This window comes from Mesoplodon densirostris, chromosome 7 (genome assembly GCF_025265405.1).
Source record: "Mesoplodon densirostris isolate mMesDen1 chromosome 7, mMesDen1 primary haplotype, whole genome shotgun sequence".
In the NCBI taxonomy this organism is placed as follows: domain Eukaryota; kingdom Metazoa; phylum Chordata; class Mammalia; order Artiodactyla; family Ziphiidae; genus Mesoplodon; species Mesoplodon densirostris.
The window spans coordinates 78142723-78169661 of record NC_082667.1 but is presented as its reverse complement, the minus strand read 5'-3'; the positions used below and the strand labels follow the sequence as shown (position 1 = coordinate 78169661).

The 26939-nt window shown below is 38.1% G+C and overlaps 1 protein-coding gene across 1 annotated transcript; it reads left to right on the top strand.

Annotated features, from left to right (window-relative positions):
- Window positions 1-22619: 22619 nt before the first annotated feature.
- On the top strand, window positions 22620-26939 carry LOC132493181 (UDP-N-acetylglucosamine--peptide N-acetylglucosaminyltransferase 110 kDa subunit-like). The gene is made up of 2 exons (XM_060103466.1): window positions 22620-26117; window positions 26849-26939. The coding sequence occupies exon 1, from the start codon at window positions 22736-22738 to the stop codon at window positions 25874-25876; it is 3141 nt and encodes a 1046-aa protein (XP_059959449.1). The 5' UTR covers window positions 22620-22735; the 3' UTR covers window positions 25877-26117; window positions 26849-26939.

Here is a 26939-nt window from a genome sequence, read left to right as displayed (position 1 = left end):
AGAATTTATTTTTCTTGGACCTATGGGCTAGCTGCAGTGGCTCTCTTTTAGACCTCTAGATGGCTAGTTTTGCTCCATGTCCTGGGTCAGTTTGAGGTCTCTCACACACCTCTTCCTCTGGAGCCCAACTGTGAGGCCTCAGCTCCCAGGCCCTGTCTTCTCTAAAAGTTCACTGAAACATAAGAGGTGAGCCCAACCGCACAAGCCCATTTAAGGCCTCTTCTGCTCATTTAAGGCCATCATGTCTGCTCATACTTCAGTGACCAAAACATGTCACAGATCTAAGCTGTATTTAGAATATGTGTATTTGTTTAAAGTTGGGTCCTCTCACAGAAGAATATTGCATTTTGGACAGTGTTAGCTTAGCATTTCCATCGGCATTTGCAAACGTGATAAACGTCGTGTGCACTTTTTCACCTTTGAGAACTTTTTGAAATTGTGGGACAATTTCTATGGGGAAAGAGGAAGGTACGTTTTAGAACTCAACTCTAGTTATAGCAGTGTTGGGAGAAGAATTAATGAGATAAGGTCAATACAAATGAAAGATTTGGGATTCACATATTCATAATTAACATTAGCATTCGAAAGAACATTCCTGGAGAATTGTGATGCTTGCTTTACTTGATTTCTATCATAAATCATTATAATCTGACCAAGCCACTTCAGTAAAACATACATCATACAGTACATCGCATTTTAGTTTTTCCTACCACTGCACAACTTATCATCAGGCACGAAAGGCTACATATGGTTTGGTTCCATTTATGCGAAATGTCCAGCAGTGGCAGATCCATACACACGGCAAATATTATACATTAGTGGTTGCCAGGGGTTTGGAACAGAGGGAAATAGGGAATGAGTCCTTAAAATGGGTGTAGGTTTCCTCTTGGGGTGATGAAAATGTTTTGCAGCTGGACAGTGGTGATAGTTGCACAACATTGTGACAGTACTAAATTCCACTGAATTGTAAAATGATCAAAATGGTGAATTTTGTGTTCTGTTCATTTTACTACACTAAAAAGGAGAAAGAATTAGGGAAAGACTTAGAGTTTGGGAAAGTAAGGTGAACTGGTCAAGAAAAAGACAGCTCTACTGTTCAGTTTTCTCTCAGCTCTCCCAGTGCATTAATCCTCAGCATAAAGTAGCCTGAACCTGTAGATGATAGTCATTCAACACAGTCCAGGGAAAAGTAAATAAAATAAAAGCCAACTCTTCTTCTTTAGCACATCTATGAAAGGTTAACTTCCTGCTCAGCCACATGGACATTCATGAAGACGTTTCACTTTAGGTGTCCTCTACTTCAGTACTTTACTCACAGCTCATTCACACATGTAGGCAACAGCATTCCTTAATTTGATGGACTCTGCAGTGCTGGTTGTGATCAGTCTCATGAAAAGAAAAGGGAAGGAGGAAAAAGCCTCCACATTGACTTGGTGGTCTTGACGAAATGGATGCAGAAGACAGCTTGAGTGTCAAACTGGAAACTTTTATTTTCCTTTTCCTTTGCTTTTTATCTTTCCTATCAGGTCTTCTGCCCACTTCCCACCCCCTTCTTTCAAACAGGAGAGACACTAATTAGCTGCTTTTTTTTGTTTGTGCTAAAACAACTAATGTTTTGGGTTTCTTGTTGTTCGGTGAACGTTATTGTTTTTACTGCCAAATGAGCTTTGGTGGTTGATGTAGGGGGTCTCTTGGGAACTTAACTTTTTCCAGTTTAAGTGGGAAAGCTTTTTTGTTTGAATGGGCTTTTACTGGGTGCTTCAAGGTTTGCTCTTGGCTCTTTGATGGGGGACTGGATAGCACTGTGTTTCCTTTGAGGTTCTGATAAACAAAGGATCCTATGTCCTCCTGGGCACTTTTTGTTGATTTTGCTGTGTGTCCTCTCTAATAGCCAGATGCAGATTCCAGGAAAATGACATATAAATGAATATAAGTAATCTAATATTTTTAGAATTTGCTTTGGCCATACTCCTGGTCTTATTCTACTTGTAGCAGATGGCTTTAAAGAGCATTAGCTATGTATATATTAAATATAATATAAATATACCAATATTAAATATTATATTGATATATAAATGTAATATACTAATATTTATATTAATGTATAACAATATGTATTATATTAATATATATTTTTCCCTAGCATATATTATATACAAAATATATGGGTAATGAAGTATATTTATATGGTTAATATGTTCATAATATTAATATGATATATCCTGTAATATTGATTATAAAACAACTATATCATAATATATAAATTATAAATATATATATTTATATATATTATAAATATATAATTATTATTATCTGATATAATACACTATAGTTAATATATTCTATATAACACAATACATATTGTATTAGTATAAGACAATTATATTATGTTATATAAATATAATACATCTATAAAACTATATATATTTTAATTATACATTACACATACAAGTATGTATAGCTATTTATAATTTTATTTGCATAGGAATCTGTTCATCATAACAATTGATGTAAAAATATGCAATATTTTCAATCAAATGGGCCTTAACCTCACTATCTACACATAACTACTTTTATAATCGTGAACCCTGTCTAACTCATGCTTCCATATCTCTCAACCTGCTTTTCTACACATGCACATAGACGACACACATTTATACACAATATATATGTATACTACCATTTTTCAGTTCAATGTATATAACTATATAATATATATAATTATATTCCTGTGTATGTATACAAATATAAATCAAAGGTATGTGTATAGGTATGTATTTCATATGTTTATATAACTATATCATACAAATAATGTATGTGTATATAAATACATGACTATATACATACATACACAGAAATATACTTATTTAAACAAAAGGGACCTAAATAAACATAGTTCTCTAAGAATAAAACTAGTTCTGTCTCACTGTTTCAATAACAGTGTATAGTTTTCTACTGTATGTGCCTCTATAATTGTTATGAACAATTCCCATTTGTTGAATGTTAAGTTGTTTTAATTTTTTTGCCATTATTAATGAAGCTCTAAAGAATACGGTGGGCAAGATTACTTGAAAAACTCTCCTAAAGGAAAAGGGTTAGGTATGCTAGGTTAAATGTACACAACTTATTTTTAAGTGCGTGGTTGATTTTTGAAGTATGCAGTAGCAATTTCCAGGACCCATGAAAGAAGGGTGGTACATGTGTGAGAGTTATAGCTATATTAGGAGTGGATTGAAGATCTTGATAGCTTAGAACAGAAGCTGGAAATCCTGTTTTTATGGAGCCAAGTGGCAAATATTTTAGGCTTTGTAGACCAAAGAGCAAAATTGAGGATATTATTTAGGTACTTATGTAACCATTTAAAATGTTACCAGTTAAAATGTGAAAATTATTCATAGCTCATAGGCCATAACAATAGGCATCTGTCTGTATTTGTAATACAGGCCATAGTTTAATGACACACCTGACATAGAGACTTGTTTTTAAATGGCCATGACCACGTGAGAGGCAGGAGGTAAGACTCCATCCCTACTAGATGGGAAGTTAGAACTAAACCTATCTATCCCTAGCTTCACCTTCAATGAAAGGGTGTGCCAGGAGAAAAAATATCTGCTGGCAAAGGGAGACTAAGACCAAATTCTCTTGGCCTCTGCTCTGGGTAGGAAACGGGTAGGAAATCTTGAGAATTCTGAACCCCAGATCCGTGTTCCCAGTGTTTGGGTTGCAAATTTATGTGCGGTCTTGCAAACAGAAGCTAAGAAATTAACTTAAAATGCTCCCAAATCGGTGGTATTCCAAACACAAAACTAAACCCTTTCTGGAGAGGTAGACCTTCAACACAGGCCTATAGCATTCCCACAGATAAAGTTTAGGTAAACATGAGCTCATGATCTAAATTTACACAATAATGAAGAAATCAGCTAGAAGTGGAGAGAATCAGCAAAAAACAATCAATACTAGAATTAGATTTCCCAAGGCCATCCATCAGATGTTGGAATAATCAGGTGCAAGGCAGAAAATATACATAAAACTAGAACTGAAACAAGGAACAAGGATGTTTTAAAAGACTGGGTAGGATCTTTAAAACATTTTTCAAGTACATGTCATTGATAAAGCTAAAAACTCAAAGGTTGTGTAATACAGCAGATTAATCATGGAGAAGAGTGAATTTATGCTGTTTTTAAAAATATGGCAGGTCAGATTTTCTGCCTAATTTTTTTTTTTTTTTTTTTTTTTTTTTTGTGGGCCTCTCACTGTTGTGGCCTCTCCCGTTGCGGAGCACAGGCTCCGGACACGCAGGCTCAGCAGCCATGGCTCATGGGCCCAGCCGCTCCGCGGCATGTGGGATCTTCCCGGACCGGGACACGAACCCGTGTCCCCTGCATTGGCAGGCAGACTCTCAACCACTGCGCCACCAGGGAAGCCCTGCCTAATTATATAAGTAGATTTATCTTTTAAAAATACACATTATTTTAGGGCCTCCCTGGTGGCGCAAGTGGTTAAGAGTCCGCCTGCCGATGCAGGGGATACGGGTTCGTGCCCCGGTCTGGGAGGATTCTATATGCCGCGGAGCGGCTGGGCCCGTGAGCCATGGCCGCTGGGCCTGCGCATCCGGAGCCTGTGCTCCGCAACGGGAGAGGCCACAACAGTGAGAGGCTCACATACCGCAAAAAGAAAAAAAGAAAAATACACATTATTTTAAAGACTTATTGGCTGTAAAATAAGTTAAGGGTATTTCAAAGGGCTTCTCTCCAAAGAAAAGTGAGAAGTAGCAAAACACAGAAAGTCGAGGGGAAAAAATGTCAATATATACATTGCGGTAGGGTGAACTTAGCCTTAGGCTAGCAACAATGTGGACGAGCTGACCCTTAGATACTTACAACTAAGCTGGAATCTTCAAAAAGTTCAACTATTTATAACTAAAAAGATTTCTTAAAATTAATAACCAAGTGTTTTAATTGACATCAGAAGAGTAAAACAATAAACCCTGAGAACATAGAAAAAATAGAAAATAAAGATATGAGCAGAACTTAATAAAACAGAAAAAAGTATAAATTGAGGTGATTTAGTAAGTCAAAAGAATATTCTTTGAAAAGATTTAAAAAACACACTTTGATTAAGCAAAACAAAAACATAAGTAAATAATATACAGGAAGAATCAGGACAATGTTATAGCAGAGAGTACAAACAGAGAATGTATAAAATGCCAGTAAATTTGAACATTTCTGTAAAGTGGACAATTTCCTAGCTCCTAAAGTTTACCAAAACTGACACAAGAGGAAATCTATAGCTGGAGTTCTTTCACCAGTAAAGGAATGAAATCAATAGTTTACAATCTTTCACCAAGAAAATACCAGACCCAGCCAGATCATTTGGGAGGTGAATTCTATCGAACTTCTATTATGCAGATAACATCAATATTAACAAAGAAAAACTTGTAGAGATAGCGAAGGAAGAATGCTCCTTTATTCATCTTATGAAGTCTATACAATCCTAATACTGAAAATAGATTAGGACTGTAAGGAAAAAGAAGTTTACAGGTCAAATTTACTTGTAAATATAAAAGCAAAAATTTTAAACTATGATATTAGCTACCCAAGTTCACTAGAGTAAGAAAAAGCATGAGCAAGTTAGGTCATCCAATGAATGAAAAGGTAGTTTAATGTCAAGAATATATATCAATAGATTGAAAACACCACATTTTATTTCTTTCATCTGTCTCTTTAAAAAATTGATAAGTACTTATATTGATCTCTCTTGTACTAGGCACTGTGCTAAGTCACTTACATATTTACTCCTTTAAACCTTCTATCATCCCTGCGGGAAAGTTCTATTTTGCTTCCATTTCTTAGCTAAGACTCTAACCCCCAGGAAAGTGAAGCAACATTTGTAAGTTTTTGTGGATGGTCAGTGATGGGACCAGTACAGGAACATCCAAAGTCTGTGCTTGGAAACACTGCCCCATGTTGACACTCACATTACAGATGAAAGGAAAGGAACCATGCACTTACCATATGGATTAAATCTCACATTACAGGTTAAAGGAAGGGAACCATGCAGTTACATTATAGATTAATACCCCCATAACAGGTTAAAGGAAAAAGAAACATGTGCTTCTCTCAAAAGTTGTAAAGAAAGCATATCCATTTCTGAATATATTTCCCAATTTCTTTTGCTTGTTTTCTGACCTTTGTAGTGCATTTTGCCATGAGGCAAATTTTAATTCTTATATAATCAAATGTATCCTTTTTTCTTTGTATCTTAGAAAGGTATTCCTCATGAATACTTTATTTCATGTCTCCCAGGTTTCTGATACTTTTACAGTTTCATTATTTTTTAACTTTTAACTACTTGCTGTATCTAGAATTTAGTAATGATAGCCATATTTTCCCACTTTTGTTGAATAATTTTTGCTACTGATCCAAAATGTGAATTTTAGTTTAATCTCAATTCCCTTATGCTCTTGCATCTAATTTTAAGATGCTTCCTGTTCCACTGGTTGTTTTGTCTATCTAAAACAAAATGCTACCTTAATTATAATGTAATTATAATATAATAAATGTAATTAGTAAACATAAACGATATATAATAAATAGCATATATAAAATAACAAAATATAATTTACCATATAACAAGGTCCAAGGAGAGCAATACTATACAATCACTTGAAATATCCCCCAAAAGATAGTTTATAAAATTCAATATTCATTTGTAATTTAAAAGAAAGAGTAAAATAGGGATTGATGAATGCTTCCAAAATAAGAAGCAATTATATGTCTAAAAGAGAAAGAGGTAAATGATAAACTTTAGTAACACTGGCAATAAATGCAGAACAAGATGAGGATGCCTGATATAATGTTAAAGAAAAAGTATTATGTAACATTGTTTTTGCAGCACTGATGAGTTCACTGAAAAGAGAATCTCATAGAAAAGAGTATCTCATTCTTCTTAATGTCTGTACACTTGTCCATTGCATGAACATAACAGCTTATTTAGCCAATATGTTACTGATCTGCATCTGGATTTCTAGGTTTTCATGGAATTTTATTATGCACAATTGTTTCAAACACTAGGACTTCCTCTCATGTTTATATCTTTTGAAAGAAACAATATCTCCACAGATGATTTATCTGTGCTGGCTGCTAGCTGACTTTGGGTACTCCTCAGTTCTTCCCTTTACCTTCCTTGTCAATATGAAAACGGAAGGCAAGAAGGTCTCCTGTTTAGAGACTGTAAAGATAGATCTTGGTGATAAAGTCTTGGTGGTAAAGGCTAAAAGTATCAACCCAGAACAAACGTTTTACCAGCTGTAACTATGTGTGATTCCCTTGGCTTGATTCCGTAGAGGATGTAAGACAACACTGTAGAATCTGCGTCAAAGTGCTTCCAGGGGCTTCCCTGGTGGCACAGTGGTTGAGAGTGCGCCTGCCGATGCAGGGGACACGGGTTTGTGCCCCGGTCCGGGAGAATCCCGCATGCCGCCGAGCGGCTGGGCCGTGAGCCATGGCCGCTGGGCCTGCGCGGCCGGAGCCTGTGCTCCGCAACGGGAGAGGCCACAGCAGTGAGAGGCTGCCCGCGTACCGCAAAAAAAAAAAAAAAAAAAAAAAGTGCTTCCAGTATGATGAGCTAAGTCAAGTATGGTGGCATATGTAATTCAAGACAAAATATAATGTGTCCTTTTCTCTCCTAGCAAAACTTGGTGGAGTGAATGTAGAAGTCACTGTATGCTTTGAATTAAAGGAACACAATAAATCTTGTTTTGGAAGGTAAGTATTCTGGTCTCTTTGTGGAGATGAATTGGAAATTGTCTAGAAGAAGGAAAATGAGGTTAACCAAAGTTAAACTCATAAATAATTGAGCATTAATTAAATATCTGTGGTCTATGTTTGTCTTTGATCATAATTTCTCCTAATTTATAGACCTCTTTGATACTTGATGAATCCTTGTCAAAGATGCACTTAACAATGATTATTACTTGTGTATTAGGTTTTGCCTGGGCCCTGAAGAAACAAACTATCCTAAATTACCAGCTATGATTGTCACTTGATTTCCTCACAGAGAACAATCAGAACTCCTTGTCTTAAGTGGCTTGGAATGTGAAACTAGTTAGTCTCTTAGATATTGTTAGAGGACCCTACAGAGCCCATTGGTGAAAGTTTGGAAAACATTGGGCTTCTTAAAATTGATTCTTGTAGTGCTTTAGGAAAGATCACTGAACCAAAAGGATAACGGTGTTTCTGGTTCTGTTAGCGTTCTCCATGGATACATTGCTGAAGCTTCTGGACTCAATTTCCTTCCCCATGTGTGAATGTCACTGAAAATATCCAACTCCATTCTATCCCCATATAACTTCAGGAACTAAGCAAAATGAAGACTCAAAATTCATTTCAAATAATGAAATGAATATATAACGTAGAATGGAACTGGGAAAATACCTGGTTTAAATTCTGGAAAGTACCAACTATACAATTCTGGATAAGTTGCTTACTCTTGCTTAGTCTAATTTAATGCCCATCTCACAGGATGTTATGATGATTAATTTAATATCTTTGTATAACACACAGTGTTATGTAATTTCTTCTTGTTTTTCTTGAGTAAATTCATATCCTTAAGCAACTCACTGTAAACAATAGTTACTTACTTGCTTAAATTACTCTTATCTTCTATTATCACCTGAACTGTGTCCTGCTCAAGTTAATATGTGGAAGTCTTAACCCCCAATACCTTGTAATTGACTGTATTTGGAGATAAGGCCCTTAAATAGGTAACTGAGGTCAAATGAGGTCAAATGGGTGGGCTCTAATTCAATATGACTGGTGTCCTTATAAAAAGAAAATATTAGGACACAGACATGCACAGAGAGAAGACCATGTGAAGACAAAAGGAAAACATGGCACCTACAAACCAAGAAGAGGTACCTCAGAAGAAATCAATCCTGTTGACACCTTATCTCAGATTTCTAGCCTCTACACCCGTGAGTGAGTAAATTTCTGTTGTTTAACCTCCTCAGTCTCTGGTACTTTGTCATGGCAGCTCTAGGAAACTAATAGAACTTTTTATGGCCTCCTTGTCTCAAGTTGAAAGTTCAATATTTGGCATCATAGCTAAGAAACAAAAATATCATCTACATTCCTTGTTGTAGTCTTTCTTCCCCATTCTCATCGCTAGTAATTTCCATATTTGGGTCTGTTTTCTGTATCTTGTAAACAGAGCGTTACGCTCATTTCTTGTCTTACTGCTAATATACAATAAATGTGCAGATACCGAATAGATTTTGGAGAAGTGCAACATATAGTTGGTACATGTGTGATATGTGTGTATTCATATAATTTATACTTTTTCTCTATTTTCTTCCTTTGTTGTGAGCTAAGATTCTCTGCTTTTGTGACTAGCGCTCCTGAATACTAATCCCTGAATTTAATTCACCAAAAATTGTCAAAAATAATAATAATATGGGGAAAGAGAGAGTGATAGAGGGAGAACAAACAATCAGGCAAGGGCAGTACTGTGAATTATTAGGGTCTTATTAATAAGATTATGTTAGTCTAGAGGAAATGACCGTAAGTACCATCAGTGAGCCCAGTTGGTCTTTACTGACTGCTAGACACATCCCTGAGTTCTGTTCTTAGTCTCCAACTGTATGATGACTACTGTCTGGAAGTATTATCTGAACAACTAAAGTCACTTAATGGAAAAGGAATATGTCTTTAGAGAAGCAACAATAATTTTTCTATCTGATTAAAAAGCAATGTTGACTGTCTGGAAACCTCAGTCATATTTGTAAGCAGAAAAGCATTGGCTATTAAAAGTGGATGATGTAAAGAGATGAGCAGAAACTTTGGCGATAGGTATACCTGGATTTAATTCTCACTTCTATCACTTGGCAGCTGGATGGCCTTAGGCAAGTTTCATACCTCCCTGAATTTCACTTAATTCAGTCTGTAAAATGGCATAATAACTTATTATAGCATCCTTTTAGGAGTTTTAAATCAGTTATTGAAATAAAAGTACACACTATATAGACAAGTATGGATTCCTCAATAGGCGTTTGACCTTTCATTTCTCCAGTATCCCACCCCCATGAAATAAAGAAAAATACTTTAAAAAATTTATGAATATTTCATTGTTCTAAAGTTAAAGCCATAAAAATAAAAATAATCAGATGGCCTACTATCATACCATTAGAAGAACAAAAAAGTAGGTGTTCATGAGAGTTCCAAATTAGAATACAAGTTTTCATTAGGCACCTGTTTATGTATGCTATTCTTCTCTTTACAATAAATAATTAAATTTAAAAGACTTATTTCCTCACTTTTAAGACTTTATTAGTTTACAAATTACATATCGACCTATGCTAAAGTTTATAGCGACCCATGCTAATGAATTCAGTACAGAAAACAAAAAACACTGCACTCAAGCAAACTACATATATATATATATATATATATATATTACTTAAATGCATTTATATCCTAGTGTGTCTCATAAAGCATTGTGGTAACTCACCGGAATACAGACGATCAAATATAACTGCAAAAGCACTTAATATAAACAGGGCCAAGGATACATAGACAGAAGATGAAGAAAAGATGAGGGAAATGTGAACAGGAGGAAGTGTAGTTAATCGAGTTGTATGTTTTGACCTTAAGATTCTCTGTGTGGGGACTTCCCTGGTGGCACAGTGGTTGGGAATCCGCCTGCCACTGCAGGGGACATGGGTTCGAGCCCTAGTCCGGGAAGATCCCACATGCCGCGGAGCAACTAAGCCCGTGTGCCACAGCTACTGAGCCTGTGCTCTAGGGCCCATGAGCCACAACTACTGAAGCCTGTGTGCCACAACTACTGAAACCCCAGCGCCTAGAGCCCGTGCTCCGCAACAAGAGAAGCCACAGCAATGAGGAGCCCGCACACCACAACGAAGAGTAGCCCCCGCTCGCCCCAACTAGAGACAGCCTTTGTGCAGCAACAAAGACCCAACATGGCCAAAAATAAATAATAAATAAATTAATTTTTTAAAAAAAGATTCTCTGTGGATAAAACAACATGTAAATAATTGGTTACAAAGCCACATTATTTGAAGATGCCAGACTGCACATTAACAGTCTGACACAAAAGGACAGCACAGGAAAACTATTCAAAGGTAAAGATTTTTAAATCTTTGCAGTTTGATCCTTTTAGAGCAAGTATAATGAGCTCGACACACATTTCAACACTCAACATTTTAATCACATGTTCAAAGTATGTCTCAGAGTCATTGGAAATAGCTGTTGTCTCTGTCCCTGATATCCAAAACTGATCTGTGATGTGTAAAACTCAGGAGGTATTGATATCCACTTTTTGGCATCTGAACAGGAAGCAAAGTTGTTTTGCAGTGATAATAAAGAATGAAGTAAATGCAAAAGGTTACAAAAGACAAAGTACTGAGGGAATGTATTAACAAAACGAGTCAAACTAAATTCTGGTGAACTGGGGCCTACGATTGTACACACTCCATGGAAATACCCCAGCCTAAATACTGGCATAGGAGGAAGGGTACTGCGAAGCCCATCACAGTATAATCCTTTAAAATGTCCCTTTCAAGGTTGGCTCCACTCAACACTGAGTATAGGAAATCTTCCCATCAGGCAGAAACACTGGCTGCCCAATGATTGACCAAGAAATTAACACACTAATGAATAAATGATGCTAATTTATTTCTATCCCTGACAACGGGAAACAGCACACACTCTGTGTCAATGGTATGTCCTCTTTCCCACTTTTCTAAATGGTAAATTATGTTTTTCCCTTCATTGCTTTATATCATGTGTGGCAGGCATGATGGGAAATGGCTATCAACGGTTCTGTTATTGATTTCTACCTTCATTTCATTGTGGCTAAACAAGATACTTTGTATGATTTCAATTTCTTAAAAATGTATTGGTACTTGTATTGTGGCCTAACATATGGTCTTTCCCAGAGAGTGTTCCATGTGTACTTGAGAAAAATGTGTATTCTGCTGTTGTTGAGTGGAGTGATCTATATACGGCTGTTAGGTTTAGTTGGTTAAATGTGTCATTCAGTCCCCCTACCTCTCTACTGATCTTCTGTCTAGATGTGTTTTCCATTATTGAAAGCAAGGTATTGATCTCCAACTATTATTTTAGAACTATCTATTTCTTCCTTCAATTCTGTCAATGTTTGCTTCACATATTTGGGGGTTGTTTGGTACATATATGTTTATAGTTGTTATATCTTCTGGATAGATTGGACTTGTTATCAACATATAGTGGCCTCCTTTTCCTCTTGTGATAGTTTTTGATTTAAAGTTTATTTTGTGTGATAGTAACATAGCCATCCCAGATCTATCTTCCTTCCTTCCTGCCTTTCTTTTTCTGTCTCTCTTTCCTTCTTTTTTGTTACTATTTGCATGGGATATTTTATTCTATGCTTTAACTTTCAAGCAACTTGTGTCTTTTGAAATCAAGTGAGTTTTTTGCGGACAGCATATACTTGGATTATGGTTGTTTTTAAAGTCCATTCTGCCAATGTTTATCTTTTTATTGGAGAGCTTAATCCACTTACTATTTCAAAACTTACTGATGAGGAAGAACTTAATTCTGTCTGTTTCCTGCTTGTTTTCTGTATGTCTTATGCATTTTTTGCCCCTGATTTACTCCATTACTGACTTCTGTGCTTAGCCGATTTTCTTGTGGTGAACTCTTGATTCCCTTTTCATTTCTTTTTGCATATAGTCTACTGATATTTTCTTTGTGGTTCTCAAGAAGATTCCATTTACCATTCTAAAGTTAAAACAATATAATTTCAATTGAAACCAACTTCAGTAGCACACAGAAACTCTGTTCCTCTACAGTTCCATTCCTCCTCTTTACATTATTGTTGTCACAAATTACACCTTGATACTTTGTGAGCCCAATAACATGGATTTATGATTATTTTATGCATTTGTTTTTTCAATCATGTAAGAAATAAAAAGTAGAGTTACAAGCCAATAACACAATACTGGCTTTAGTATTTGCCCATGTATTTATCTTTACTGGAGATTTCTATTTCCTTCTACAGCTTCGAGTTGCTGTCTAGTGTCCTTTCATTTCAACCTGAAGGTTCAATTTAGCATTTCTCATTGGGCAGTGGTAGGAAGTTGTAAAATAAACGCCCTCAGCCTTTGTTCATCTGGGAATGCGTTAATTTCTCCCTATGTATTGAAACCAGTTTGGCCAAATATAGAATTCTTGGTGGACAATTTTTTTTCTTTCAGCACTTTAAATATGTCTGGCCTCTTGCTTCCGTGGTTTCATATAGGAAATTAGCTCTAATCTTTTTTTTTTTTTTTTTTTTTGCGGTACGCGGGGCTCTCACTGTTGTGGCCTCTCCCGTTGCGGAGCACAGGCTCTGGACACACAGGCTCAGCGACCATGGCTCACAGGCCTAGCTGCTCTGCAGCATGTGGGATCTTCCGGGACCGGAGCACGAACCCGTGTCCCCTGCATCAGCAGGTGGACTCTCAACCACTGCGCCACCAGGGAAGCCCAGCTCTAATCTTTTTGAGGATCCCTGCTTTGTAACAAATTTCTTTTTTCTTTCTCCTTTGGGAGAAAAGATTCTTTCTGTGTCCTTTGGCTTCTGAGAGTTTGATTATACTGTTTTTTGCTGTGGGGTTCTTTGAGTTTCTCTTAGTCCTGAAATCAACCAAAGATTTATAGCAACCAAACACATACTGAACCAGGGAAGAGGCAATTTGAAAATGGCAGGAAAGCTTTGTGGCATTTTTACTTGCCCTTGCCCCATCCACTGTTAGTGTAGTGATGGTCTTAAAGTGGTGGAGTCTTAATGCAGTGATAGTCTTAAAGTAGCAGCAGACCATTCCTAGTATGGGACCCTCAATCCTGCTTCAGGAGGGAGCAGAAGAGACCGTACTCTCAGATTATTATGTGTATCTGTTCTAACCTGTCTGGGAGCTACCTAAAGGACTGACACAAGATGCTTATCTCTGTCTTAGCTAACTTGGAACACAGTCTGGAAAAGCAGCGGTCATTGCTCAAAAAAAGTGCAAGGTGAACTAACAAAGCACAGATGGCTGGGGCAGAAGACTGTGCATTGAAATACAATAGACCACAGAAGAGGCAGGAGCCAAAGTTGGGGGAGATTCTTTGGGAAATTAGAACCTACAAAAGTACACATGTGTCCAGAGAAATTAAGAAAGCCACATGCATGCTCAAGATAAGATGCATGTTCTGAAAACACCAGAGGAGTCTCTAAGCTTTGACCATGGGCTGAGCCCTGAACTCAATGCAGGTCAGCTAAATGATGAAGGAGTGATCCAGCAATCTGCACAATGGGCAGAGGTGTGTGGTTTTGAGTGTGCATGTGGATGTGCTTGTGTATATTTATTTTTGTTTGTTTTAGGTGCAGGAATTCAAGGAAATCTCTGTCAAAACATTAGCTAAACATGAACTAAAGGAACAGAGACTTCAGTGCGTACATACGATAAGGAAAACAGTCATTGCAAAAATAGTTTGGAAAGGTCCCTAAACAAACAGACTACTACAGCCTTCAACAATCAAAAGCCCAGGAAACCCTGGGAGAGTGGGAGAATCTGATTTCCATAGATACCACATTATAATATTTGAAAGACAAATTTTCAACCAAAAAAATCACAAGGTATACAAAGACATGGAAAAGTATGGTCCATATAAGAAAACAAATTAATTGATGAAACCATCCCTAAGGAAGCCCAGACATTTCTCCATTGCATATTCTTGCCTCCTTTGTCATACATTCATTGACCATAAGTGCATGGGTTTCTTTCTGGGCTCTCTAGTCTGTTCCAGTGATCGATGTTTTTGTGCCAGTACCATACTGTTTTGATTACTATAGGTTTGTAGCACAGTCTGAAGCCAGGGAGCATGATTCCTCCAGTTGTGTTCTTCTTTCTCAAGACTGTTTTAACTATTCAGGATCTTTTGTGTTTCCATACACAGTTTAAAATTATTTGTTCTAGGTCTGTGGAAAATGCCCTTGATATGTTGATACAGACTGCATTGAATCCGTAGATTTCCTTGGGTATGATGGTCATTTTAACAATATTAATTCTTCCAATCCATGACCATGGTATATCTTTCCAGCTGTTTGTGTCATCTTTAATTTCTTGTATCAGTGTCGTATACTTCCCTGGGTACAGGTCTTCTACCTCCTTAGGCAGATTTATTCTTATGTATTTTATTCTTTTTTACGTGATTGTAAATGGGATTGTTTCCTTAATTTCTCCTTCTGATAGTTCACTGTTAGTGTATAGAAATACAATAGATTTCTATATATAAATTTTGTATCCTGCAAATTTACCAAGTTCATTTTTGAGCTCTAATAATTTTTTGATGGTGTCTTTCAGATTTTCTATGTATCATGCCATCTGCAAACAGTGACAGTTTTACTTTTTCCTTTCCATCTTGGAGTCCTTTTATTTATTTACTTTTCTTGTCTGATTGCTGTGGCTAGGACTTCCAAAACTACCTTCAATAAAAGTGGTGAGAGTGGGCATCCTTGTCTTCTTCCTGATCTTAGGGGAAATGCTTTCAGCTTTTCACCGTTGAGTATGTTAGCTATGAGCTTGTCATATATGGCCTTTATTATGTTGAGGTATGTTCCCTCTATGCCCACTTTCTGGAGAGTTTTTACCATGAATGGATATTGAATTTTTTTCAAAAGCTTTTTCTTCATCTATTGAGATGATCATATGGTTTTTAGTCTTCAATTTGTTACTGTGATGATAAGAGACCTAAGATAGCTACAGAGGCTAAGTGACCTTTCCCTCCCTGAATGGGTAGGTATCCTTGTTCTGCCTTCTAATTGAATTAGTATCTGAGTAAAGAACTGCCAGGTGTCATTTAGTTCACAATACACTGCTGAGGCAATATAGAAATGAATTTGCCTAAATCATTTGGCTTTTCTAAATTATAGTAAATGAATATACTGAATGAATACTTCAACTTAAGGAAATGTTCTTAAAAATATATTAATGTAGGCACTTCAGCGGAGAATTGAAAACAAAACAAATAATTCAGGTAAAATTAAAGTACGCTCAGTTGTATCCAGTTTCCTCTTGTAAATCTCTCTTTTTCATTTGAGTGGACAGTCACTGGAGAATATCTGTCTTGGGGCTAAGGAAATCTAAGCCTTCTTGGCCACACTGTATTCTCTTATGTCGTTTAATAAAGACACCAGTTGGGTTGCTGAAAAAATAGTGGGAAAAATCAATCCCTCACATCCAAAGGGCAGCTCTTGAAAATACGTGGATTGTTGTAGTCATTTTGCTCTTCTGGCCTCAGAAGTTCTAATCTTAACCTTAGCCCCTCATGCAGAGAGACTTTTTAAACCAATTCGCACATTACTCATTATGTGACTGTTGAATAAGAGAAACCCAGCTCTTTTCCGGTGCTTTCAACCAGTTATCTTCTTCAAAAATTTGTTTGGATTGTTATACCTTAATCTTGCCTGGCAAGGGACTTATGGGAAGGTTCTTATTGTTTGAAAGTTTGGTGCCAGTATCTGCAAAGAAAGAAGAAAGTAAAGAAGGAAAGGTGTGTTTATCAAACATCCCAATAGTGAAGGTGTGTGAAAGCAACTTTTGAAAAAGTTAATCTGTCAGCGTTTAGCCATATTATTACATTTTATTTTATTCATTGAACATAAATAATTATCAGTGAATCCTTTCTAGATTTTCTAGTTTCCCAAAGTTCCCTGTATTCACATTCTAAGCTGAAAAATGGTATTTTAAGTCACTGCTCTCCACCTTATATTATTTATAATCACTCCTCATGACATCTTCCTTCAAAGAAACGTGATCCTGAGAAGTGTCCTTTGTTTGTCTTTGTGGAATAAGTGATGGGGATGCATCCTGGAGACCTGTGAGATGTTTAAATTGTGGCCTAATGAAACTAGGATGGAGAGTTCTGGAAAGATCTGAAAAGATGGCTGGTAGAGTGTGGCCAGATGTGGGAGAAGAGACACGTACAGAGACAGGGAGAGGAAATTTTCAGAGGGAGAAAATTAAACAAAGAATTCACTAAGTTTTGTTGTGTGGTGTGGGATGCAAGCCTTTCTCTCCCCCTTTCCTTCACAATCTCTTTGTTAAAGACTGTGTTTTTCATTAGTTTTACTAAGATAGGATTTGCCGTTTTGTTTGGATACTGAGAATGGACCCATGGAAACAGTTACATTTGGGTTATCTCTGACTATCTTTAATGAAGAACATAAATATTGGCCACACTATCTATGCACGTGCTATCACCATGCCTTCTTTGTTCTCTGTTCATATATCTAAGTCCTCTTCTTTGAGGTCAATCTCAAATCTCATCTGAAATGTACATTTATTGATAAATTCAACCCATAATGAACTGTCCCTTCTTTGTCCTCCTTAGGCTCTGATTATCTATAAAAACTCATTTTTGAACTTAGAAACTGTCCAATATGATATATTAGTTATTTCATCAGCATCTGTTATATCCTCAACACAGTTATAAGCTTTTGTGGGGCTGGGATCATACATTCTGTAATTTTTCTCAGTACTTACACTTACTTTGATAGAAAGCGTATTCATTCATCTAAACATCATTTATTGAGTGTTAATTAAATGTCTCAACTCAGTAAATATTGTTTGAATGAATGCATGCATGAATGAGGGAGTATGCAATAGGTAGCCTAATGTACCGCCCAATGTGAAAAAAACAAAAACATAAACACAAAAGCAAGCCAAAAAGTGGCCCAGGACTTTCTGTAAAATATCCTGCTTTTGTTGGATGAGGCCATGAAAATCAAGATGCTCCTGAAAGGTCTTAAGAGCTGACCAAGGATAGTAAACAATTGAAATTCTCTCAGGCTTATTCAACCCTATCACTGGACACATTTATACCTCTCAGGAATGTTATTAAAAGAAGAGATTAATAAAACTTTTATAGATGAGTTGATAAATCTCTAAATATTTAAATCTTCATTTCCTCCTAGGTTTCTCTATTTTGGGTTTCAAAAGATTTCAAGAAACCACAGGATAATTAAAAAATTAGACATTAGCTTTCTTACCTTCATGTTTTTTGATGGTAAACACACTTTATTTTCTCCATAGTGCTGCCCAATTTCCACCAGTACAGTTCTTAAGTGAATTTTGCTCTGGATGGTGGGATATATAAGATGTAAATGAATTGTTTGTATATGTTTTAGAATTCTTCAAAAGGGCCTGGCCATGGAAATGCATTGAATATTGCTTAAATAAGTAAAGTAACTTCCTCAGAATTATTATTCTATTCTGGTTAGGATACTCCCTGCCCTGGTTTGTTAAAATTTCCCTCTAGAGTGGTTTTAATTTTGTTTCTGGTAGGGTCCTAGGATTTATTGCCACACCCATCCTGCATCTGTTTTTCTTTGAATTACTCTCCTTGCAGTTTCTGATTCCTACAGGGCCTTCCAGGTTAGTGACAAGCTGGCCATCACAACTCTGGGAAGGACAGGCCTACTTTTCAGAGGTGTTGATGTTTTCTGTACCTGAAGGTTTTCAAGAGATATCAATCTTCCTCACCACCTCCCTTGGCCCTCTTAATGGACTAAGCAGTTCCTCATGAAATTTCTGTAGGATATCTGTACTAACTTCTCAATATTGTTCCATCCTGAGTCTAAATTCCTGGCCTCAAGGTAATGTTAGCTTTCTAGCTCCAGCCTCTATTTACATAAGGCCTATACTAAGGAACGGAACCCATAGACATCAGTCTGCTCTTATTTCTCTGGATTTAATTTCTCTGTTACTTTCTGAAACATGCACGTGTTCCTTTCTTTCTTTTAATCTCAGCTATGTGCTTTTAACTTTTTCAAAATTGACCCAGAATTTACATGTGTCTCCAGTAAGAGTACATTAAATTGAGCTTAGTCTGCTCTTCTACTGGCATATTTGAGATCCAAATAATTTGCTACTTAACTGGATTCAGTTACCTGTATATTTCAGGCACCTAAAACTTACCATGTTCCAAATTTGCCCCTTTATTGTTAGTAATTTTCTTGGGAATCTGGATAACATTAGATGGAATAAAGTTAGTGAGTGGCCCAGGATTGCCTGAAATTTTGTTTGTCAGAGTGGCCAGGGAAAGTTAAGCAAAGAAGACAACCAAATGAAAAACAGAATCACATTATTATGGCTGAGACAAGATTCCATGCAGAGCTCTCTGTAGAACTGGGTTGGGTCATAACTTATGCCAGAGCTCTAGGTGGTGTTGACACCATCTCATGCCAAGCTCTCAGTTCTGGGCTAACGTCATCTCTGGTCCACTCTATGGAGTGGAAACTTTGGAGGAATGGCCAATGTGTTCTGCGGTGTAGGAAGAGGGAAATTGTGAACGTTCCTTTCTAAATTGTGGAGGAACTAACCACTGTAAATGTGCCTTGAACTATGGTGTTTAATTTGACCAGTCAGATCAATGACTTTCCCCTTGAATGAAATGCTGCTACGTATATGAGCAGAAAAACAAAACTGGTATAAGGAATAGATAGCTAGTGGGAAGCAGCCGCATAGCACAGGGAGATCAGCTCTGTGCTTTGTGACCACCTAGAGAGGTGAGATAGGGAGGGTGGGAGGGAGGGAGATGCAAGAGGGAAGAGATATGGGGACATATGTATATGTATAACTGATTTACTTTGTTATAAAGCAGAAACTAACACACCATTGTAAAGCAATTATACTCCAATAAAGATGTTTAAAAAAAAAACTAGTATAAGGAGATGGAGAGACTGGGAGTCTTATTTTCCCAGCAATTAACTTTTCCTCGACCATGACCTTCCCTTTGAGTCTCCTAGACCTTGGGGATGATCGCAACCCCTTGGGTTGGGTGTTGGCAACCCCATCTTCACTAGAACCTGTATAGTTAACTTTGATTTTTCCCACTCCGTCTATCCATCCCATGTATGCAGTCAGACATTTGATCTTGGACTTTTACTGACAAAATATCCTTGAATATAACCATTTCTTTTCACTCCCACTGCTACTGCTTTTGTCACTGCCTTAACTAGGGCTTTTTCTTTAATTCCTTTATATAAATATATAAATAAAATATACAAATAAATAAAATATAATATTAATTCTGATGATTTTAAAGTCTTTTCTTGATAAAGACTTTTCCTGATAAAGATACACAATATCTTATATAACTATTTTTGTATTATCTGTTCCTTTCTTAGAATTTTAGTCATATGATTCTATCTCTTGGTATGTCTAGAACTTTTTGATTGAATGCTGACTATTTTATTTGGCTTTTTAAATTTTTCTCAGTGGAAATGTTGTTTTGTTTCAAAATATTTTACTCTACCTGGCAGTAGCAAATCTTCAAATTACAATTTTTTAAATGCTTTCAAATATCAATACTATAGGTGTCACAAAATCTAGAAAAATGACATTTGAAAATTAACTACTGCCAGATGTGTCTCTATAAAACTTTTTCCCCAACTCTTGTAGCTATATATTCTTTAACTGCCTCCTCATATGACAGTTTATGTGTTTTAGAAATAAAATTCTAAGAAATAAACTTTGTAGTTTATAGACATAGATTTCTTTTAACATGGTTGATTAGAGTTTGCTTTTAGTTATTAATAGTTTAGAAAAGTTTATTTCAGCGTCACAATTTATTATTGATAATGTCACATTAATTTTCATTGTTAACTTTGAGAAAACCTCTATGGATTACTTCCTCATAAATATTTACTCTTATAAATGCATTACTGATTTCAGTACTGCTATAGGATTGTGCATTACAGGAATTCTGATAAAATACTCATTCACACCATTTCATTACACACATTATTGATGGGGTCTATTCTTTTATTTATTTATTTATTTATTTATTTTTGACTGTGTTGTGTCTTCGTTGCTGTGCGCAGGCTTTCTCTAGTTGCAGTGACTGGGGGATACTCTTTGTTGCGGTGTGCAGGCTTCTTATTGCGGTGGCTTCTCTTGTTGCAGAGCACGGGCTCTAGGCACGCAAGCTTCAGTAGTTGTGGCTCGTAGGCTCAGGAGTTGTGGCTCACGGGCTCTAGAGCGCAGGCTCCATCGTTGTGGCACATGGTCTTAGTTGCTCCGCGGCATGTGGGATCTTCCCAGACCAGGGCTCGAACCCGTGTCCCCTGCATTGACAGGTGGCTTTCTAACCACTGTGCCATCAGGGAAGCCCCTGGAGTATATTGTTTTTTTGTTTTTTTGTTTTTGCAGTATGCTGGACTCTCACTGTTGTGGCCTCTCCCCGTTGCGGGGCACAGGCTCCGGACATGCAGGATCAGTGGCCATGGCTCACGGGCCTAGCCGCTACGCGGCATTTGGGATCTTCCCACACCGGGGCACGAACCCGTGTCCCCTGCATCGGCAGGCAGACTCTCAACCACTGCACCACCAGGGAAGCCCTGGAGTTTATTCTTGACAGAAGGAAATTTCCGTTTTGACTAAGCATTGAAGAAAACTGAATCTTTGACTTATCTTTCACATGCCTGATGATTGAATTAATTTTCCACAGAATAACTTCTGGTTTTATACTTTTCAGTTCTTTTTTTCTTCTTCAAATGCACATGCTTTGAGAGCTGTGAAGTGCAAGACATGGCTATATTGTAAGGTGGTTTTTGTCCTTACGCTTCTGTGTCTTGTGCTAGTTAAGTCAGTAGAGTAGTCAGTAAGAGTACTGGAAGTTATTCCTGTAATGGGATATTATATAGTCAATTACATATGGTGGTGTCTGAAAATCACATAATAGCCTCACTTAAAACATGTCCTTAGCCAGATTTCAAAAAAGCCTGTGACCAATCCAATATGATCCAACATAGCGGACTATGATAGAAGGAAAATTGGCAAAGAAATAGACGCTGGTCTTACCTGATGGAAGTTAAAATATCTCACTTTTGACAATTTTGCAAAAACCTATAATTACATGAACTAATTTCTAGGGTTCTTCATAGGACCTAAAAAGGAACCCATAGAGTTGTGGAACAACAATAGAAGCTACTGTGATGAGAAGCCCCGGCACCACAACAAACAGTAGCCCCCGCTCACCACAACTAGAGAAAGCCTGCACGCAGCACTGAAGGCCCAATGCAGCCAAAATAAAAATAAATAAATAAAAATAAATAAATTTATCTTTTAAAAAGTAATACTCATGTTTGAGTCATGAGAAATTTGATGAGGAGAAATTAGCTAATGTTTTCAGAACTTTTAAAATATCAAACTCAGTCTCTAAGATTTTAGCATCATATACAACATCGGTTACTTATTAGTGGTTTGGGAAGGCCAATTTAAAATTTTCTCATCTTACTGTATTGAAATTCATGGGCCTAATGTTTTCCACGTTGACTATATGAATGATGAAGAAAAGTCAATCATGTATTTCATTTCCAACTGGACAGAAAACAATATTTTAAAAAGTGTTTGGACTACTGACTTTTGATTTCTTGTAAGGCAAATGGATAGGTAATTTTTATTCCCTGATTAGGAGAAAAATGGTGGAGGAGGGCAGGGTTAAGAATTAAGATTTCAAGAGCATGAGAGGTAGATGGCCAACCAGAGTTCCTAAGGTTCGGTGCCTGTAACTGTTGCCGCCGCTTAAGCCTGCCAAAGCAGTGGTACGGCTGCTGCACTCGTGTTTGCTACCTCTAGAAACATTCTTGCCAGTAGTGGCGGCAGCGGGACTCAATTACCCCCTTTTTTCACTCTCTCCAGAAGCTCCAGATGGCGTCTTCCGTGGGCAACGTGGCCGACAGCACAGAACCAACGAAACGTATGCTTTCCTTCCAAGGGTTAGCTGAGTTGGCACATCGAGAATATCAGGCAGGAGATTTTGAGACAGCTGAGAGACACTGCATGCAGCTCTGGAGACAAGAGCCAGGCAATACTGGTGTACTTTTATTACTTTCATCTATACACTTCCAGTGTCGAAGGCTGGACAGATCTGCCCACTTTAGTACTCTGGCAATTAAACAGAACCCTCTTCTGGCAGAAGCCTATTCGAATTTGGGGAATGTGTACAAGGAAAGAGGACAGTTGCAGGAAGCAACTGAGCATTACCGGCATGCATTGCGTCTCAAACCAGATTTCATCGATGGTTATATTAACCTGGCAGCCGCATTGGTAGCAGCAGGCGACATGGAAGGGGCAGTACAAGCTTACGTCTCTGCTCTTCAGTACAATCCTTCTTTGTACTGTGTTCGCAGTGACCTGGGGAACCTGCTCAAAGCCCTGGGTGGCTTAGAAGAAGCCAAGGCATGTTATTTGAAAGCAATTGAGACGCAACCGAACTTTGCAGTAGCTTGGAGTAATCTTGGCTGTGTTTTCAATGCGCAAGGGGAGATTTGGCTTGCAATTCATCACTTTGAAAAGGCTGTCACCCTTGACCCCAATTTTCTGGATGCTTATATCAATTTAGGAAATGTCTTCAATGAGGCACGGATTTTTGACAGAGCTGTGGCAGCTTACCTTCGTGCCCTAAGCTTGAGTCCAAATCATGCAGTGGTACATGGCAACCTGGCTTGTGTATACTATGAGCAAGGCCTGATGGATCTGGCAATAGACACCTACAGGCGAGCTATTGAATTGCAACCACATTTCCCTGATGCTTACTGCAACCTAGGAAACGCTCTCAAAGAGAAGGGCAGTGTTGCTGAAGCAGAAGATTGTTATCATACAGCTCTCCGGCTGTGTCCCACCCATGCAGACTCTCTGAATAACCTAGCCAATATCAAAGGAGAACAGGGAAACCGTGAAGAGGCAGTTCGCTTGTATCGTAAAGCATTAGAGCTCTGCCCAGACTTTGCTGATGCCCATTCAAATTTAGCAAGTGTATTGAAGCAGCAGGGAAAACTGCACGAAGCTCTGATGCATTATAAGGAGGCTATTCGAATCAGTCCTACCTTTGCTGATGCCTACTGTAATATGGGAAACACCCTACGGGAGATGCAGGATGTTCAGGGAGCCTTGCAGTGTTATACTCGTGCCGTTCAGATCAGCCCTGCATTTGCGGATGCCCACAGCAATCTGGCTTCCATTCACCACGATTCAGGGAATATTCCAGAAGCAATTGCTTCTTATCGCACTGTTCTGAAGCTTCAACCTGACTTTCCTGACGCTTATTGTAATTTGGCTCATTGCCTGCAGGTTGTCTGTGATTGGACAGACTATGATGAGCGAATGAAGAAGTTGGTCAGCATTGTGGCTGACCAGTTGGAGAAGAATAGGTTGCCTTCTGTGCAGCCTCATCATAGTATGCTCTATCCTCTTTCTCATGGCTTCAGGAAGGCTATTGCTGAGAGGCATGGGAACCTCTGCTTGACTAATATAAGTGTCCTTCATAAACCACCGTATGAACATCCAAAAGACTTGAAGCTCAGTGATGGTCGACTGCGTGTAGGATACGTGAGTTCTGACTTTGGGAATCATCCTACTTCTCATCTTATGCAGTCTATTCCAGGCATGCACAATCCTGATAAATTTGAGATATTCTGTTATGCCCTGAGCCCACATGATGGCACAAACTTCCGAGCGAAGGTGATGGCAGAAGCCAATCATTTCATTGATCTTTCTCAGATTCCATGCAATGGGAAAGCAGCTGATCGCATCCATCAAGATGGTATACATATCCTTGTAAATCTGAATGGTTATACCAGGGGTGCTCGAAATGAACTCTTTGCTCTCAGGCCAGCTCCTATTCAGGCAATGTGGCTGGGGTACCCTGGGACTAGTGGCGCACTTTTCATGGATTATATCATCACTGATCAGGAAACTTCACCTGCTGAAGTTGCTGAGCAGTATTCTGAGAAACTGGCTTATATGCCCCATACTTTCTTTATTGGTGATCATGCTAATATGTTCCCTCACCTGAAGAAAAAAGCCGTCATCGATTTTAAGTCCAATGGGCACATTTATGACAATCGGATTGTGCTGAATGGCATCGACCTCCAAGCGTTTCTTGATAGTCTATCAGATGTGCAAATAGTCAAGATGAAATGTCCTGATGGAGAAGACAACGCAGACAGCAGTAATACAACTCTTAATATGCCTGTCATTCCTATGAATACTGTTGCAGAAGCAGTTATTGAAATGATTAACAGAGGACAAATTCAGGTTACAATTAATGGATTCAGTATTAGCAATGGACTGGCAACTACCCTGATCAACACTAAGGCTGCCACTGGAGAGGAGGTTCCCCGTACCATTATTGTAACCACACGTTCTCAGTACGGGTTACCGGAAGATGCCATTGTGTACTGTAACTTTAATCAGTTGTACAAACTTGACCCATCTACTTTGCAGATGTGGGCAAATATTCTGAAGCGTGTTCCCAATAGTGTACTGTGGCTGTTGTGTTTTCCAGCAGCAGGAGAAGCTAATATTCAACAGTACGCACAAAATATGGGCCTTCCCCCGAACCGTATCATTTTTTCCCCTGTTGCTCCTAAAGAGGAACATGTTCGGAGAGGCCAGCTGGCTGATGTCTGCTTGGACACTCCACTCTGTAATGGACACACCACAGGGATGGACGTCCTTTGGGCAGGGACCCCCATGGTGACTCTGCCAGGAGAGACTCTTGCTTCCCGAGTTGCAGCTTCCCAGCTCACTTGTTTAGGCTGTCTTGAGCTGATTGCTAAAAATAGACAAGAATATGAAGAGATAGCTGTGAAACTGGGAACTGATGTAGAATACCTGAAGAAAATTCGTGGCAAAGTCTGGAAGCAGAGAACATCTAGCCCTCTGTTCAACACCAAACAATACACGATGGAACTAGAGCGGCTCTATCTACAGATGTGGGAGCACTATGCAGCTGGCAACAAACCTGATCACATGATTAAGCCTGTTGAAGTCACTGAGTCGGCCTAAATAATGACTGTGTGCCCAGGAGAATTACCCCTGTAGCTGAGCCTCAGCCTTCTGGGGGAAAGGGAACTACTTTTTCAATATCATGTTGCAGATGGGTGACACACAATGATAAGAAATAGCACAGCCAGACTTGCTTCCTGCATGATCATGACAGGGAGAGACACAAGAGATGGGAAACTGCTGTTCCACAAGGAGATTCCATCGAATTTTGCCGCAGCCAGGTGTCTGGAAGGTCTGGAAGGTAAGTCTGGAAGGTCTGATCTCCCTTGGTCTTCCAGGGGATGGATGGTTAGTGTGGAAGGGAGATAGAGATTGCCCAGCCGTTTTGTGATTATCATGGATGGATTGAGTCTTCTGAATTAATTTTTTTCTTTCTATTTTGGGTATTGGAGCTTTTAAAAGTGTTTGGTTTCAGGTATTTTTATTCATGTGAAGTGTATATGATTCTATTGAGATCAGGTGTTAAGCTGAAATATTCCTTGTTTTAGTTTCTGAACTCTACAGATAAATGGGGACTTTGCTGGTGTAGTCTTTTTCTAGGTTTTATAAACCGCTTGAGCCTGTATCAGTCATTCTAGTGTCTGACATAACGTTTGGAACTCTCAGTGCTTTGTTGGTTTGTAGATGATGGCTTCAATTCTTTTTCTGGTCTGTTTCCTTCTTCCCTTCCCCCCACTTTAAAAATTCTCCTGTAACTTGGCTAACAAAAAACCAAGTCTGATTCAAAACCTCCCAGAGTGTTTCTCTTAAACACATCATCTGGTGCCAAATGAAGATTCTTAGGAGTGCTTATTAATTATGAAGGGCACAGTTGTGGTACTGTCACTGATGATAATAATAATGGATTTTTGGCCTAGAGTTTTGTCCTATTTCACCAGTGTTTTACTGTTGACTGCCCCTCTATGCTGCTTCCAGAAGTGATAGTGTGTGATAAGATGTTTACTTTCATTTCTAAAGTTTGTTTTGTTTTAGGTGAGTCCTGTTCTTCCTTTTTCTTTCAGCAGAAATGAAATTCCAGGTAAGTATAAGTATTCAAATATTTGATCAGTAATTCACAGTTATC

Excerpts from the sequence above, each read along its gene's own strand:
- LOC132493181 (XM_060103466.1), top strand. The coding sequence starts at position 22,736 with ATGGCGTCTTCCGTGGGCAACGTGGCCGACAGCACAGAACCAACGAAA.